The sequence below is a fragment of the Cibotium barometz genome, chromosome 10, assembly GCF_041138505.1.
Source record: "Cibotium barometz isolate CiBa-2024 chromosome 10, ASM4113850v1, whole genome shotgun sequence".
In the NCBI taxonomy this organism is placed as follows: Eukaryota; Viridiplantae; Streptophyta; class Polypodiopsida; order Cyatheales; family Cibotiaceae; genus Cibotium; species Cibotium barometz.
The window spans coordinates 61,404,234-61,417,063 of NC_141055.1; the positions used below are offsets into that span (position 1 = coordinate 61,404,234).

At 48.0% G+C, this 12,830-nt stretch overlaps 1 protein-coding gene across 1 annotated transcript in view; it reads right to left on the reverse strand.

Annotated features, from left to right (window-relative positions):
- Positions 1-8,919, reverse strand: part of LOC147635135 (cyclase-like protein 3) — a 52,089-nt gene extending 43,170 nt beyond the window's left edge. The window contains exons 1-2 of the mRNA XM_086804430.1: positions 8,533-8,919; positions 8,381-8,425 (exon numbers count right to left, since the gene is read on the reverse strand). Coding sequence (XP_086660556.1) covers positions 8,381-8,425; positions 8,533-8,896 — 409 coding nt within the window. The 5' untranslated portion in view covers positions 8,897-8,919. The remainder of the gene's footprint in view (positions 1-8,380; positions 8,426-8,532) is intronic.
- Positions 8,920-12,830: the final 3,911 nt, after the last annotated feature.

Genomic DNA, 12,830 nt, shown 5'->3' on the forward strand with positions numbered 1-12,830 from the left:
TTCATTACACGGGGAGGCGGAGATGGAGTTGATTTAGCAGGTACCTCAGTACATATTATGCTTTATGCTGATGATATTGTATTAGTGTCTGAGTCTCCAGGTGGTCTACAGCAGCATCTACATGCACTCGATGATTTCTGCACACAGAGGGGTCTTATTGTGAACCTTGGGAAAACCAAGGTTATGGTCTTTCATACATCGAGACAGGGCAGGAGTCAGCTGACATTCACTCTCGCAAGACGCCAGGTGGAGGTGGTGACATCATACGTGTACCTAGGGGTTACCTTCTCTGCAGCAGCCACACGCTTCACCATGGGTTCAGCAGCCAGAGCTAGATTGACACGGGGATATGCAGCATTGGCTATGCTAGAGAGACAGTGCCACCAGGCGCATTTTCAGGAGCCCCGGACGGAGGGGTGGCTATTTGACACATTAGTCACACCGGCATTGATGTATGGAGCAGCGGTATGGGCGCCAGGCCTTGCTACCCGTTGGTGGACACAGATACAGAGACCACAGGCCCTCATGATGGACACATGATACGCAGCAAACCGTCAGTACCTCATGACATTATCCGAGCAGAGTTTGCTGCGCCTCCTATGATGGTAGAGGCCATATTTCAGACTATATGCCTGCTAGACAGATTCAAAGAGATGCCACAGGACAGATTGTCATACAGAGCTTTTGAGGCATCTAGACAGCTGGCTAAGGCAGGAGACAGAGGATCATGGTATGCACAGGTCACACATTGGTTCTCACAGCATGGCCTAGACATGGATCATCTACCACCATTCCAGTATGACAGGGATGCACCACATATCCGTCTCTCTCATAGTGAGAGAAACAAGTATTGAGACAGGATCTATGGCAGCTCTATACACGAGAGACATGGATATCGCCTACACAGCCTCTTCCACCGAAGATGCTTTACTACAGAGATCACTTCATGAGTATCACTGATGATGGATTTATAGAGAGGCCTAGATACATGGAGGGCTTTTTACCACACGGCTCCCCAGTGGCTATTGGTCAGCTTAGAGTTTCATCACACACCGATTGGAGATTGAGACTGGCAGAGCAGCACGGATCCCCCGAGGAGAGGGTATGCAGATTGTGCAAGAGAGGAGGTGGAGAGTGAGGAGCATTATGTATGCAGATGCAGAGCATATACAGCCATCAGGGAGAGATATCCCATTTTATTCAGAGAGCCACATTCCCTACGCCAGATCTTTGAGGCAGCAGACCAGCGCATACTGGGGAGATTCATTCTAGACATACAGCGCCACAGACAGACATCATTACAGGCTCAGACAGCTCCAGAGGGGGGACGACAGACACAGATTACTACATTTTTTCAGAGATCCACCCCACTCCCAGCCCCTACACGGCAGGGAATTACTCTCCAGAGAGCAGAGACACTCAGAGCCCGCAGGAGACAGAGGAGACCTGGCTTTCGGACACCACGCCTATACCAGAGAGAGATGACAGAGATCAGAGCTCAGTTTCACAGAGAGGGTGCGGAGCGACTGGCTCGCTTCAGAGCACACCCAGGCATGTTCTTCAGGGAGCTGTGGACACCCCCTTCATTGATGTATACCATTTTATACCCCCAGTATGGTACAAGATGGAGCTACCTAGGTTGCATATCATGATTGTATACTCCATGCATATAGCTTTGCATTCTCCTAGTAGTAGAGCTCCATCCCCTCCACCACTCATTGTACTTATTGCACAACCAGATTCAGCTTTTTAGTTCAGTACTTTTTCATTTTGTTGGGATGACAGAGGATACCCCATACAGGTACACTGATTTGTCTCATAGGCCGAGTTCGGTCTTTTGGAAGACGTTAATAAAATCTTTCTCTCTCTCTCTCTCTCTCTCTCTCTCTCTCTCTCTCTCTCTCTCTTCGCAAGCACGTTTTGTTTACGAGAATAGGATGCAGAGGATCAAGCTACATATGCACAGGATGATGTTCTTGGAAGAGATGTGTGTTGCTCTTCGACTTGGAATGGGAACCTGGAAAAGTAAAACAAACAAGGGAGCTAGAGTGCTCCTGCAAATAGTACAAGGACACCGATTGGCCCCAAAACGCAGTGGCACCCCTTGCGGTATTTCTTTACTTGAACAAAATTTGAGTACAAAGTACAACTTGTCGAATCCTTTACCAATAGGATTCCTTATAGCTTTTCACCCAGGACTTTCCCAATAAGAACTCTCGTTATCACAGCAAAGCATTCCATAGAGAAGGCACACCTGTACGACACCTCCCTGCTTGAAAAGGTCTTCTCCATTGCTAGCATGGATCCCAACCCTTTCCCAGACAGCAGTAGGGCTGTACCAAACCACATGTCCTTCCTATAGTCACAGTTTGCATGTAACCTCGAGAAAACTAGAACCTGTTCACATGAATCCAGAGGCATGCTTTCCACATGAAACCAAAGACCTGTATCTGATAAACCATAGACCTGTATCCATAAACCATAGGCCTGTATCCTCGTTACCAAAGTCCTGTTTCTTCTTGAAAGACCAACGTCCTGTTTCCATGACAGATAAATCCACATATGCACATTCCAATCACGGTGCCAAAAAACTTGAGAGAGAAAGATAGAGGACGTGTCAAACAATCCCTGAATACACATAAGTTGATGAAGTGTTTTGTGTGCGAGTATTTGTTTCACCGCCCGTCAGATTTCTGAAGGCCGGTTTCATAAACTCTCAGCGATGCCATGATCACTGGCATGTATGGCAAGTGTAAAGATGCATAATCCCACAATGAATAATATACATGTGATATGTCAAAACCATGAGGACAAGCCAACACTAGCCAAGTGTGTAGAAGGCACTCCCAATAAACATCACATGTGAAAGTGACAATGTCAACACTGTAGAAACGATCCCGCTGCAAGGGAAAACAACATAAAAGGCATCTCTAGTAGACATCACATAAGAGAAAGTGTCTAGCATAGACAAGCATAAGGGTCAACAAGCGTAAGTGACCATAAGGCATCACCAACTGCATGTCGGCAAGTAAACCCAACCCCCCCCCCCTGAAATGCATCTGCCAAATAATGCATACCAAGAAGTACCGACTATAGAACATAGTCATCAAAAGCAACGACATCAGAAGACATCTCTACAGGTGATGAAGATGTAATGGTCAAGGCTGATACATGTGTAGCCAAATTGGCCTTATCTGCACTTGTGGAAGAAGATGCCAACAACTTCTTTTTTCACTCTCGATACGCTTCCTGCATTCCTCTATGGTGTGCCCTGTTTTCTTACAATAATTACAACGCCTTTTCTTTTTAGCCTTGTCCTCTGATTTGGGAGCATCCGATGGGCTAGGATTAGGCCAAGATCGATTCCCACGAAAGGGGGCAATCATTGTTGACTCAGCAGACATCATGTTGTTCCTGTTGGAATGGGATTGCTCTTCACTGAGCAAGAGAGCAACAAGGTTGTCAAAAGTGACCGCATTAGGTGCATTGCCAGCCAACAACCGCAAAGTGGTGCCAAATGTCTGATAAGAGTCGGACAAATGTCGGAACAAAATCGCCACCTGTCAAGACCTCATCAATGTTAATGAGCTACTCTCAAAGCTCTTTCACATGCGTAAGGTACTAATCGATAGAGTCACCTTCAAGCATGCGGTCAATCTCGCCGCGGTGTCGTGCTCGAACACCCCACCCCGGCCCCCGCGGAGCCGTGTGCCCGAACACCCCGGTGCCCTGCCCTCACGCCCCCGGCCCCCGCGGTGCCGTGCCCGAACACCCCACCCCGGCCCCCGCGGAGCCGTGTGCCCGAACACCCCGGTGCCCTGCCCTCACGCCCCCGGCCCCCGCGGTGCCGTGCTCGAACACCCCACCCCGGCCCCCGCGGAGCCGTGCTCGAACACCCCGGTGCCGTGCCCTCACGCCCCCCCGCCCCCGCGGTGCCATGCCCGAACACCCCCCGAGCCCCCGCGGTGCCGTGCCCGAACACCCCCGGCCGCCCCCCGGAGCCGTGCCCTCACGCCCCCCGGACCCCGCGGTACCGTGCCCCCCCGGCCCGTGGGCCCCGCGTGACGTGAAGGTAAGTAAGCTACACGAGCCTCATTGCGACCTGAATACAACGCCGCCAAGGTATCCCAAACACCCTTTGCAGTGGTGCAAGAACGAATGTGCGGAATGATATGCCTGCGGCACGAGAGAGCAATCAACACATGGACTTGAGCATCCCAAGTATGCTGCTGCTGGGTAGGAGAAGGACGAGGAGGTGGACCTACAGGAGGTTGAGCAGGAATCACTTCACCTTCCGCTTAAGTAGGTACGAGAGGACGCTCCTCAGTGCCATCCACATATAGCCATATATTCTTGGCAACCAATACATGACACATTATATAAGCCCATATAGGGTAGTTATCCCCATTGAGTTTGTCCTCTTGAGACAGCATGCCAAAGAGGTCATTGTTACTATTGGCCATGACAACACAACAAATCTGTTCACAGGTCACCACAAGAGTAGACAATGCACAGCAAAACTGTAAGAATATGGGAGATAAATAGCAAGATAATCAATGGACTAAAAGGGAACTCCTTCACCACAAGAAATACATATGCATGTTCCAAATCTGCAAGTGTACTGCACGATAATGCAAATCTGTCAAAGTGTCCACAATGGCATACATATACTGCAGCAAACCACAAATGTGTACATGTGCCATGTAAAACACGATCAGCTGACACCTGTAAGAGCCGCAAGTGCTCAAATCCCGTTAAAATCAAAGATCAATGGATTGAATGCTGCAAAATGGACTCAATGTAGAAAAGTCCCAATTTTTAGACAACCAATTAGACCAAATCTGAACCAGCACCTATAAATCTGCTAAAGTGTCCAAATGTGCAATTGTCACTTGTGCCAAATGCTGTAATGCCCAAAAATTTAGGAAAAATGCCCCAATGTGAAGTAAATGTGCCTATAACACCCAAAATGCCTACAAATGCCTATAATAGACCTACAAATAGTGTCAATTTTTGCAAAATCCCCAAATTTCTAGTACAATTACGTACCAAATCTGTTGAAATCAATGCCAATGTTGCAATTGCAGGCTCAATGGTAAAAAGCCCCAAAATTAATGTAACTAATTTGCTAATTTTCTAGCAATTTTTGAATTTGAAAAAAATGCAAAAAAAAGAGTAACAAATTACCGAGCGTGCATTGGGCGACTTCAACAGGCCGGGTGAGCAGGTACAAGTCGGCAACAGGTACAGGCGGTGCAAGACAGGTACAGTCGGCGATGGAGACCAGGTCGGCACAAGTTCGCCGTGTACAATCGGGCGACTGCAAAGGGGCGTAGGGCACCAGCTACAAGGAGATAGTAGCGGCGCACAACAGCTAGTCGGGCAGGTCGCAGCTTCAAGGGGGGCGGCGCACAGCAATGGTCAAGCAGTGTTCAGTGCAGTAGGCTCAAGCTAGAGCAAGAAGAACAAACCTTACCTCTGATGTGTAACCCTAACCCTAACCAAGCTCTAATACCAATGTTGGGTAGAAGGGCAGCTAGCCTGCACACACACACACACACACACACAAGCTCAAGCACACCAAGAAACGTGAGAGAGCTGGAAAGATGTACTCGTTGAATGCATAAAATGAAAGTACAATGAGAGTGCTAAAAAAGCCTAGGGCTAAGTGCCCAACACACAAAAATGTGTTCACACAGGAAAAAACCTATGTCCAACCACAGGGAAAAAGGTGCCCGTGAATAAGCTGGGTTCACACCTGAACTAGCCAGGAGTGGCCGGGTGGACATGACCAACATTGCATGTACCTTCTCTTGCTCTTTGGCCATCTACTTGAAGCAACCATCCTCTATGTGTTCGAGCTTCTTGCAAAAGTTGAATCTCATAGTTCATTTGGCTTTCCCCTTTGTGAACATGACTCACCGCGAAACGCGTTTCACTTCCCCTGAAACGCGAAACGTTGGTGAAACGTTTCAGACATGGACTGAAACGTAGAACGTTTCAAGGCAGACAGTTTTTTTTTTTTTAATAAGAAAGAGACTTCTATGAAGTATGAGAAAAACATACAAAAATCACAGCTATAAGCCCATCTTCTATGAAGTATGAGAAAAACATACAAAAAATCACAGCTATAAGCCCATCTTCTGAACATTCAAAAATGGGTTTGGATCCCCAAATTGGTTGCCCAATTCTTCCACCAATTCGAGGGTTTGGGCAAAACCCCTAAATTCACGTTTGATTCCGGTTTGGGCAAAACCCCCAAATTGGTTGCCCAATTCTTCCACCAATTTGAGGGTTATGATTGATTGATTATTGAACTGTTGGTGTGCACTATGTATACTTTCAGCTCTTTTGGCACCATGCCCAACCTTCAGATTTTGTGTATATAATCGTTTCAGTCCATCATTTCACTGGCCACCTTCCGGTGGTGAAACGTTTCATTCCAAAATGAATCGTTTCGGCAACATTTCGTTTCAGCAATGAAACGTTTCGCGGTGACCTTGACATGACTTTGTCTGAGCTCAGATTGCTCTTTGCAGCGGTCTTTGTCTATGAGAACTGCAATCATCTCATCATAAGTCATTTCTCGAGCCACTCTTAGTCTAGTCGAGGATAGCCTTCTTATCATCCTCATTCACTACAACTCTCAAGCCAAAGAGTTGTATTATAGAGCCTAGATTGCTCAAATGGTCTCACAAAGTTTCTCTTTCATTCATTTTTAAGCGGAAAAAAATTTTCTTAAAAAAGACTTTGGAGTTAATGATTTTGTCCCATACCTCCTTTGAGCTCTTGGTGAAATCCACATGATGAATGAGGTTGTCAAACAACCCGAGCACGATAAGTGCCATGGCCTTGTGATTACATGTGAAAATCTTTTCCACTCCGTCGCTTGGGTTGAGGTATGTGCATTCCAGTTGCCATCTCTCATCATCGGGAGATGCAACTTTATTTGCCATGTTGGGAAGTTGCTTCCATTGAACTTTTCAATGGCCAAGCTGCCTCTGTTGGTCTCCATGATGCTCTACTTGCAAAAGGCCCAAATTTTGCAAATGTTGAAGTGGGTAATTAGACAAATGCCACCTAATTTACGGAAAGCCCCAAATCTGTGTTGAACTACATTGCTGTGGGCTGGGGCAGGTACAGTTAGCAGCTGAAGGAGCTGGAGGCGATGACAACTCGGCAGGTGCTGGGCAGCGTACAATTCTTGCAGACTAAGCGATGCAGAAAAATGCAGCAAACTCAAGTGAGTTGCAGCCGTATAGGGGCCAGAGTCATCAAGCGAAAAAGATATGTGCTGCAGGTGGGGGGAGATGGGCAGGCGCAGGCGGACAGAGATGGGCCAGCGCCGGCAGGAGATGGTGCCCTGCTGTAACATGCAACTCATATGATCGTGTAACGCACAGCAAGACCTTCTTTATAGCATCAAGAAGTCCACTTTTATCTTTAATCACAAGAGATAAGGGCTGGAGAGAGGGAGACTGCAGATTGGATAAAAATCCAAAAATCTGAACCGTCATTTAAAGACACCATCCCCTGTAGGGCCAAAAAAAACTTCAGAATTTCTGGAGTTCTAAGTAACAAGTCTTCTAATGAGAATGAAACATGGTTTAAAAAAATTCTCTATATACATGGAGGACTCTTATAAATGGATCAATCCTGGCAAAGCCACTTCAATGTGTGTTACGGCCGCTCTATGCCAGAACTTCAATATATGTTATGGCCACTCTATGCCAGAATGACCAGTGACAATTATAAGATCCATGAGATCAAACAAAGAGGATGTCAATGCAATGCTTCTCTGCCGAACGTGAGTCTCTACGGATATTTAAGTGAAAGTCCGCACATTGCTCCTGTGCCGAGTGTGTCACAGGGGACTTCTTATCCACCACACAACCCTGATATCATTGGGACATGAAGAATGTCCTCCACTTGGAGCCTCATGCATGTGTGATAGCTTCATCCATTTAGAGGCTGCTTCACATGAAGGCCAAAGACTGGGATGCCAAGGAGGGGGCTGTCAATAGGTTTGGCATCACATGCGATGCAGCCCATGAGAACTGCCCTCTAGGAGACCTATTCATGTAATGGACCTGACTGAGAGGTGGACTAAAGGTGGGGTGTGCTAGGTCCATGAGACACAGGGCTCGGAAATAGAGCAGCATTACATGCTCCATTGAGGAGTTGCTATCACTCCTTCACAACTATCTATCACATCAAAATTACGCTCATCACAATGAAACCTCAGGGCAAATTCGGCTGCAATCACCACAATTCCAACTCAACCCTGAGTCCGGCAAGACTTATGGAGCCTACCTTGATGGCCGTACAAAGGAGTGTGTAATAGTATTTGGCCAGACTGCAAAGTTATGGACACCTGTACCTGTTAGATTTGTGTCACGTGGAACGTCCACCATCAAAGCTAGACCTGCGTTTTGCACCAAGAAAGTCAGCTAACCTAAAAACTCTTCTCTCTCTCCCCCCCCCTCTCTCTCTCTCTCTCTCTCTCTCTCTCTCTCTCTCTCGCGGGCTTACCGTTGAGGACATGGAGGTCCAGGGTGTCCACGTGATCCCCGGCCTCGTAGTACTCCTGGAAAATATGGCTCGGGGCGTCCACGTGGGTGCCAGTGTGCACGCCCATCTTCATGTTGGATTGGTTGGCTATGGAGCCGTTGGCGATGCTGGCCACCAGCTCCACCACGCTGCCCACCCCACCCGGCGACTCCCATAGCGGTAGGTCCGGGCGGAGAGAGTGCGAGATGTCGATGATGGTGGGCGTCCCCCTGGTGGCTAAGGAGGAAGAGTATTCACACAGGTCAGACCCGAAGGCAGGGTGGGCAGGAATACCCGACGACGATGAGCAGCTAACGAAGAAGAAGAAGAACAGCACTCTGAACATCTCCTTCCGAGTCGTCTTACCTGACCAAATTTGCGGTTTTACCTTTTATACCATTAATGCTATCGAGAACTTAGAAGGCAGTGGCATGACCTGTAAGAGTAATTTTGAAATAAAAGGCTAGTCCTTGTAGATCCCCAATTAGTCCCAATTAGTGCAGTGAGAGACTTGTTGTTCAAGAGTCCCAAAGTGAAGATAAGGCAATGTGACTTGTGTAGCAGCTGATAAAGGACCACAAGAGGAACCAGCTTCCAGGTCTACCACCTTCTGAAAAGCTCAGGTCGTGCGTGCTGCTTCCCCCCTTCATCATCTGGCTGTCTGCTCTGCTGGTGGGATCAAGCTATGAACATTTCTGCACTCTGCAGGTAATTGTAGAACTGACTAAGAATTGGCACTCAGGCCACAAGAGGCAGTTGAGATGGTCACAGCCATTCACTGTCGCGCCCTTGTAATCTCATTATTACTAACATGCAAAACTGATGGGACCTATTATAAAGGCCTATCTAACCCCGATTTGTAAGTCTCTTCTCCTATAATTCAAATCACGCCTTTTTTGAAAAAAAAAAAAAGAGTCCCAAAGTCATTGCGCAAACTGTGGCACTTATGGGTATGTGTGTTGTATTATACTTTCTAATTTCAGTCAATTTTATAATAATAAAAATAAAACGTTTATCCTTGGGAGGGTGAATAGAGATAAGCCTTATATTTGAAGCTCATGATGGGTCTCATGGTCCTCAACTTGCTAGCCTATATATAAACACACCATACTTGCCATATATATTCATGTAGAAGCTCCTAAAACACTTAAGTTTCTTTGAATAAAGCACCAAACTTTACATATAAATATACATCTAGCATTCCAACCCAATATAATATTGACAATCTTAACACAGTTGAACACGGCTTTAAAACAATCTTTGGGCACTTGGACTATCTCTCCTTGGAAGCCTATACTCTTCGCCTCCATCTAGCAAAATATATTTAAGATAACAACATTAGCTATTGCAAGACATAATTTTCGAAGAAAAAAATAAGGAGAATAATAAAACCTTACAAAACTCATTTGATGGATCGATATTTGAGGCGAATGGCGTTTGAACAGGCTTGTAGACAGCAAATCGAAAAATTATGTATTGTCCAGTGCCTATGCACCGAAAATCTAACTTATCAAGCTTTTCGTAATCCACAAACATTACATGTACATGAAGTTGATCCGCAATCTTAGATTGTAAATTCCAAATAGCAAGGCAAAACCTAAAGATTTAGTTCAACTTCCCTTGGTTCGGCCCCCCCATTTTGACAGTACCTAAAGTGAAGAAAGCATGATCACTCAGATGAACACCTTCACTTCCAGGTATAAACGAGTACATAGCCCTACAATCATGGTGCCACCATCCACTTCTTGAACCTGATTATCACCCTCTTGGCAAAATTCCCTACATGGCACCACTATGACGAAGACGCCCAAGTCCTTGCCTTTGACATCAACCAAGGCCCTACACTCAAGCAACTATTTAGGTATTATGAGTGTATCCAGTGGATGCAAGCCTGGCAACTTCAAACTTTCGAAGATATGATGGAGATAGTCTTCTGGACAAGCTACAAAACCTTCCACCCCTCCCCGTGATACCCCAAATTGCGGTAAGATTTTGTGTGCACCTACTCCCTCTACTACCACCATAGAGCTTTCTTGTCGGTTTCAAGGACAGACCCAAATTAGGGAGGGGGGTATACTAACCACAATGGTTAATATTAATCTTACTATTTTTTACCAAGTGTGGTGGCACTTCATGTAATTCATTTTATTAAAACCACACTAAGCGCTTCATGTAAAAAGATATGGGATGATTGAGCTTATGACCTGTGTAATTTTGGCCTGCCTGCACCCGATTTAGGGTTTAGGGTTTAGGGGGATTAGGGTTAGGGTTTAGGGTTAGGGTTAGGGTTTAGGGTTTAGGGTTTAGGGTTTAGGATTTAGGATTTAAAGTTAGGGTTTAGGGTTTACGGTTTACGATTTAGGGTTTAAGGGTTTAAAAACATTTAAGTTTAGAGGTTTAAAAACATTTAAGTTTAAAGGTTTAAAAACATTTAAGTTTAAAGGTTTAAAACATTTAAGTTTTAAGGTTTAAAAACATTTACGTTTAAGTTTAAAGGTTTAAAAAAAATTTAAAAAAATTAAGTTTAAAGGTTTAAAAATATTTAAGTTTAAAGGTTTAAAAACATTTAAGTTTAAAGGTTTTAAAACATTTAAGTTTAAAAACAAATGTAAGGCGAGCGTCCCTAGAGGGGGTTGAGGGAGAAAAGAGGGAGCGTCCCTAGAGGGGGGTGAGGGAGAAAAGAGGGAGAAGAAGAAGAAGAGAGAGACAAGCCTTGAAGCAAACACTTTTAATCTTGCAAACTAGTTTCATGCACAAAGGCACTCATCAGTGCAATGAAAAAATGAGAGTACAAGGCTTGCTATATATAGGGGAGAAGGGGGGAGGGGAGGATCCTCGAAGTGAGGGAAAGGGTCCTCAAAATGGGGGAAGATTGCCTCAAAATGAGGGAAAAAGGCCTCAAAATGAGAGGAGAAGGGAAGGGGGGGGCTTCCAAAACTGGTAAGTCAACTGTTCTAAAAAAGGCAAGACTGCCAAAAAAGAAGAACAGTGCCAGAGGGGCAAGGGGTGAGGAGAGGGTGAGAAGAAGGTCGAAGACGAGGATTCAGAAGCAGGAGTCAGGCCAACATGGGAACTTTCTTCAAGAGTTTAGGGTTTAGGGAAGCCCCGAGGTTTTATGGCCCTTGTCGCGGGAGCAAAGGGGATCTTAAAAACCACAAGGGTCCCAAGGCCCGAGCGAGAAGAAGTGAAGATCCGGAGAGAAAGGAGAGGAGGGCAGCCGTCCGAAGATAAGGAAGCGGGAGCGCCGTCGGATGAGAGGGCCAACATGGGAACTTTGTTCAAGAGTTTAGGGTTTAGGGTTTAGGGAAGCCCCGAGGTTTTAAGGCCCTTGTCGCGAGAAAAGGGGATCTTAAAAACCACGGGGGTCCCAAGGCCCGAAGAGAAGAAGTGGAGATCCGGAGAGAAAGGAGAGGAGGGCAGCCGTCCGAAGAGAAGGAAGCGGGAGCACCGTCGGAGGAGAGGGTAGCGGAAGAGTCGGAGGAGAGGGAGTGCCGGAGGAGCGGAGAGGGGAGCCACGACGGTGGAGGGGGCGGTGGTGCCGGGCCCAAGGCGACCTCGGGCGGCCGAGGTGCGTGCCGGGCCCAAGGCAGGCGGCCACGGCCAAGAGGGGGCGCGGCGGAGGAGAGGGGTGCCCCCGACCGGCAGAGGAGGGGCTGGCTGCAGAGGGGCGGGGCGGCCGCAGAGGGGAGGGGCACCGGCTTACCAAGGCCAGGGGGTGACCGCGTAGAGGAGGGGGCGGCCACGTCCGGCGACACGACGACGAAGGAGGAGGCAGTGGGGGCGACGGCGATGGAGGGGGCGGCCCCCCAGGTAGGTGGAAGGCACAGAGAGGCCGGCCGCGCCGGGTGCAAAGGGGGTGCCCATAGAGGAGGGGGGTGAGGCAGCGTCGAGAGAAGGGGGGCGGCAAAGAAGAGGGGGCCGAGGCGGCGGAGAGGGGAGGGGAAGCGGCGGAGAGGATGGGCCACGGCGGTGAAGAGGGGGGCCGGCGGAGGCCACAGAGGAGAGGGGAGGGGTGGTGCCGGGTTCGGGGTTTTTGGGCGGTAGGCGCAGAAGGGAGGGCAGCGGAAGGGGGAGCGGCGGCGGCACCGGGAGAAGGGGGGAAGGCCGCAGAGGAGGGGGTGCGGCGATGGCGCTGGGCGAAGAGGGGGTGGCCGCAACAGAGGAGGAGGGTGCGGCAGAGGAGGGTGCGGCAGAGGAGGGTGGCAGGGGCCGAGAGGGGGCCGACGCGGCGGAGAGGGGAGGGCGGCGTCGGGAGAAGGGGGGAAGGCCGCAGAGGAGGG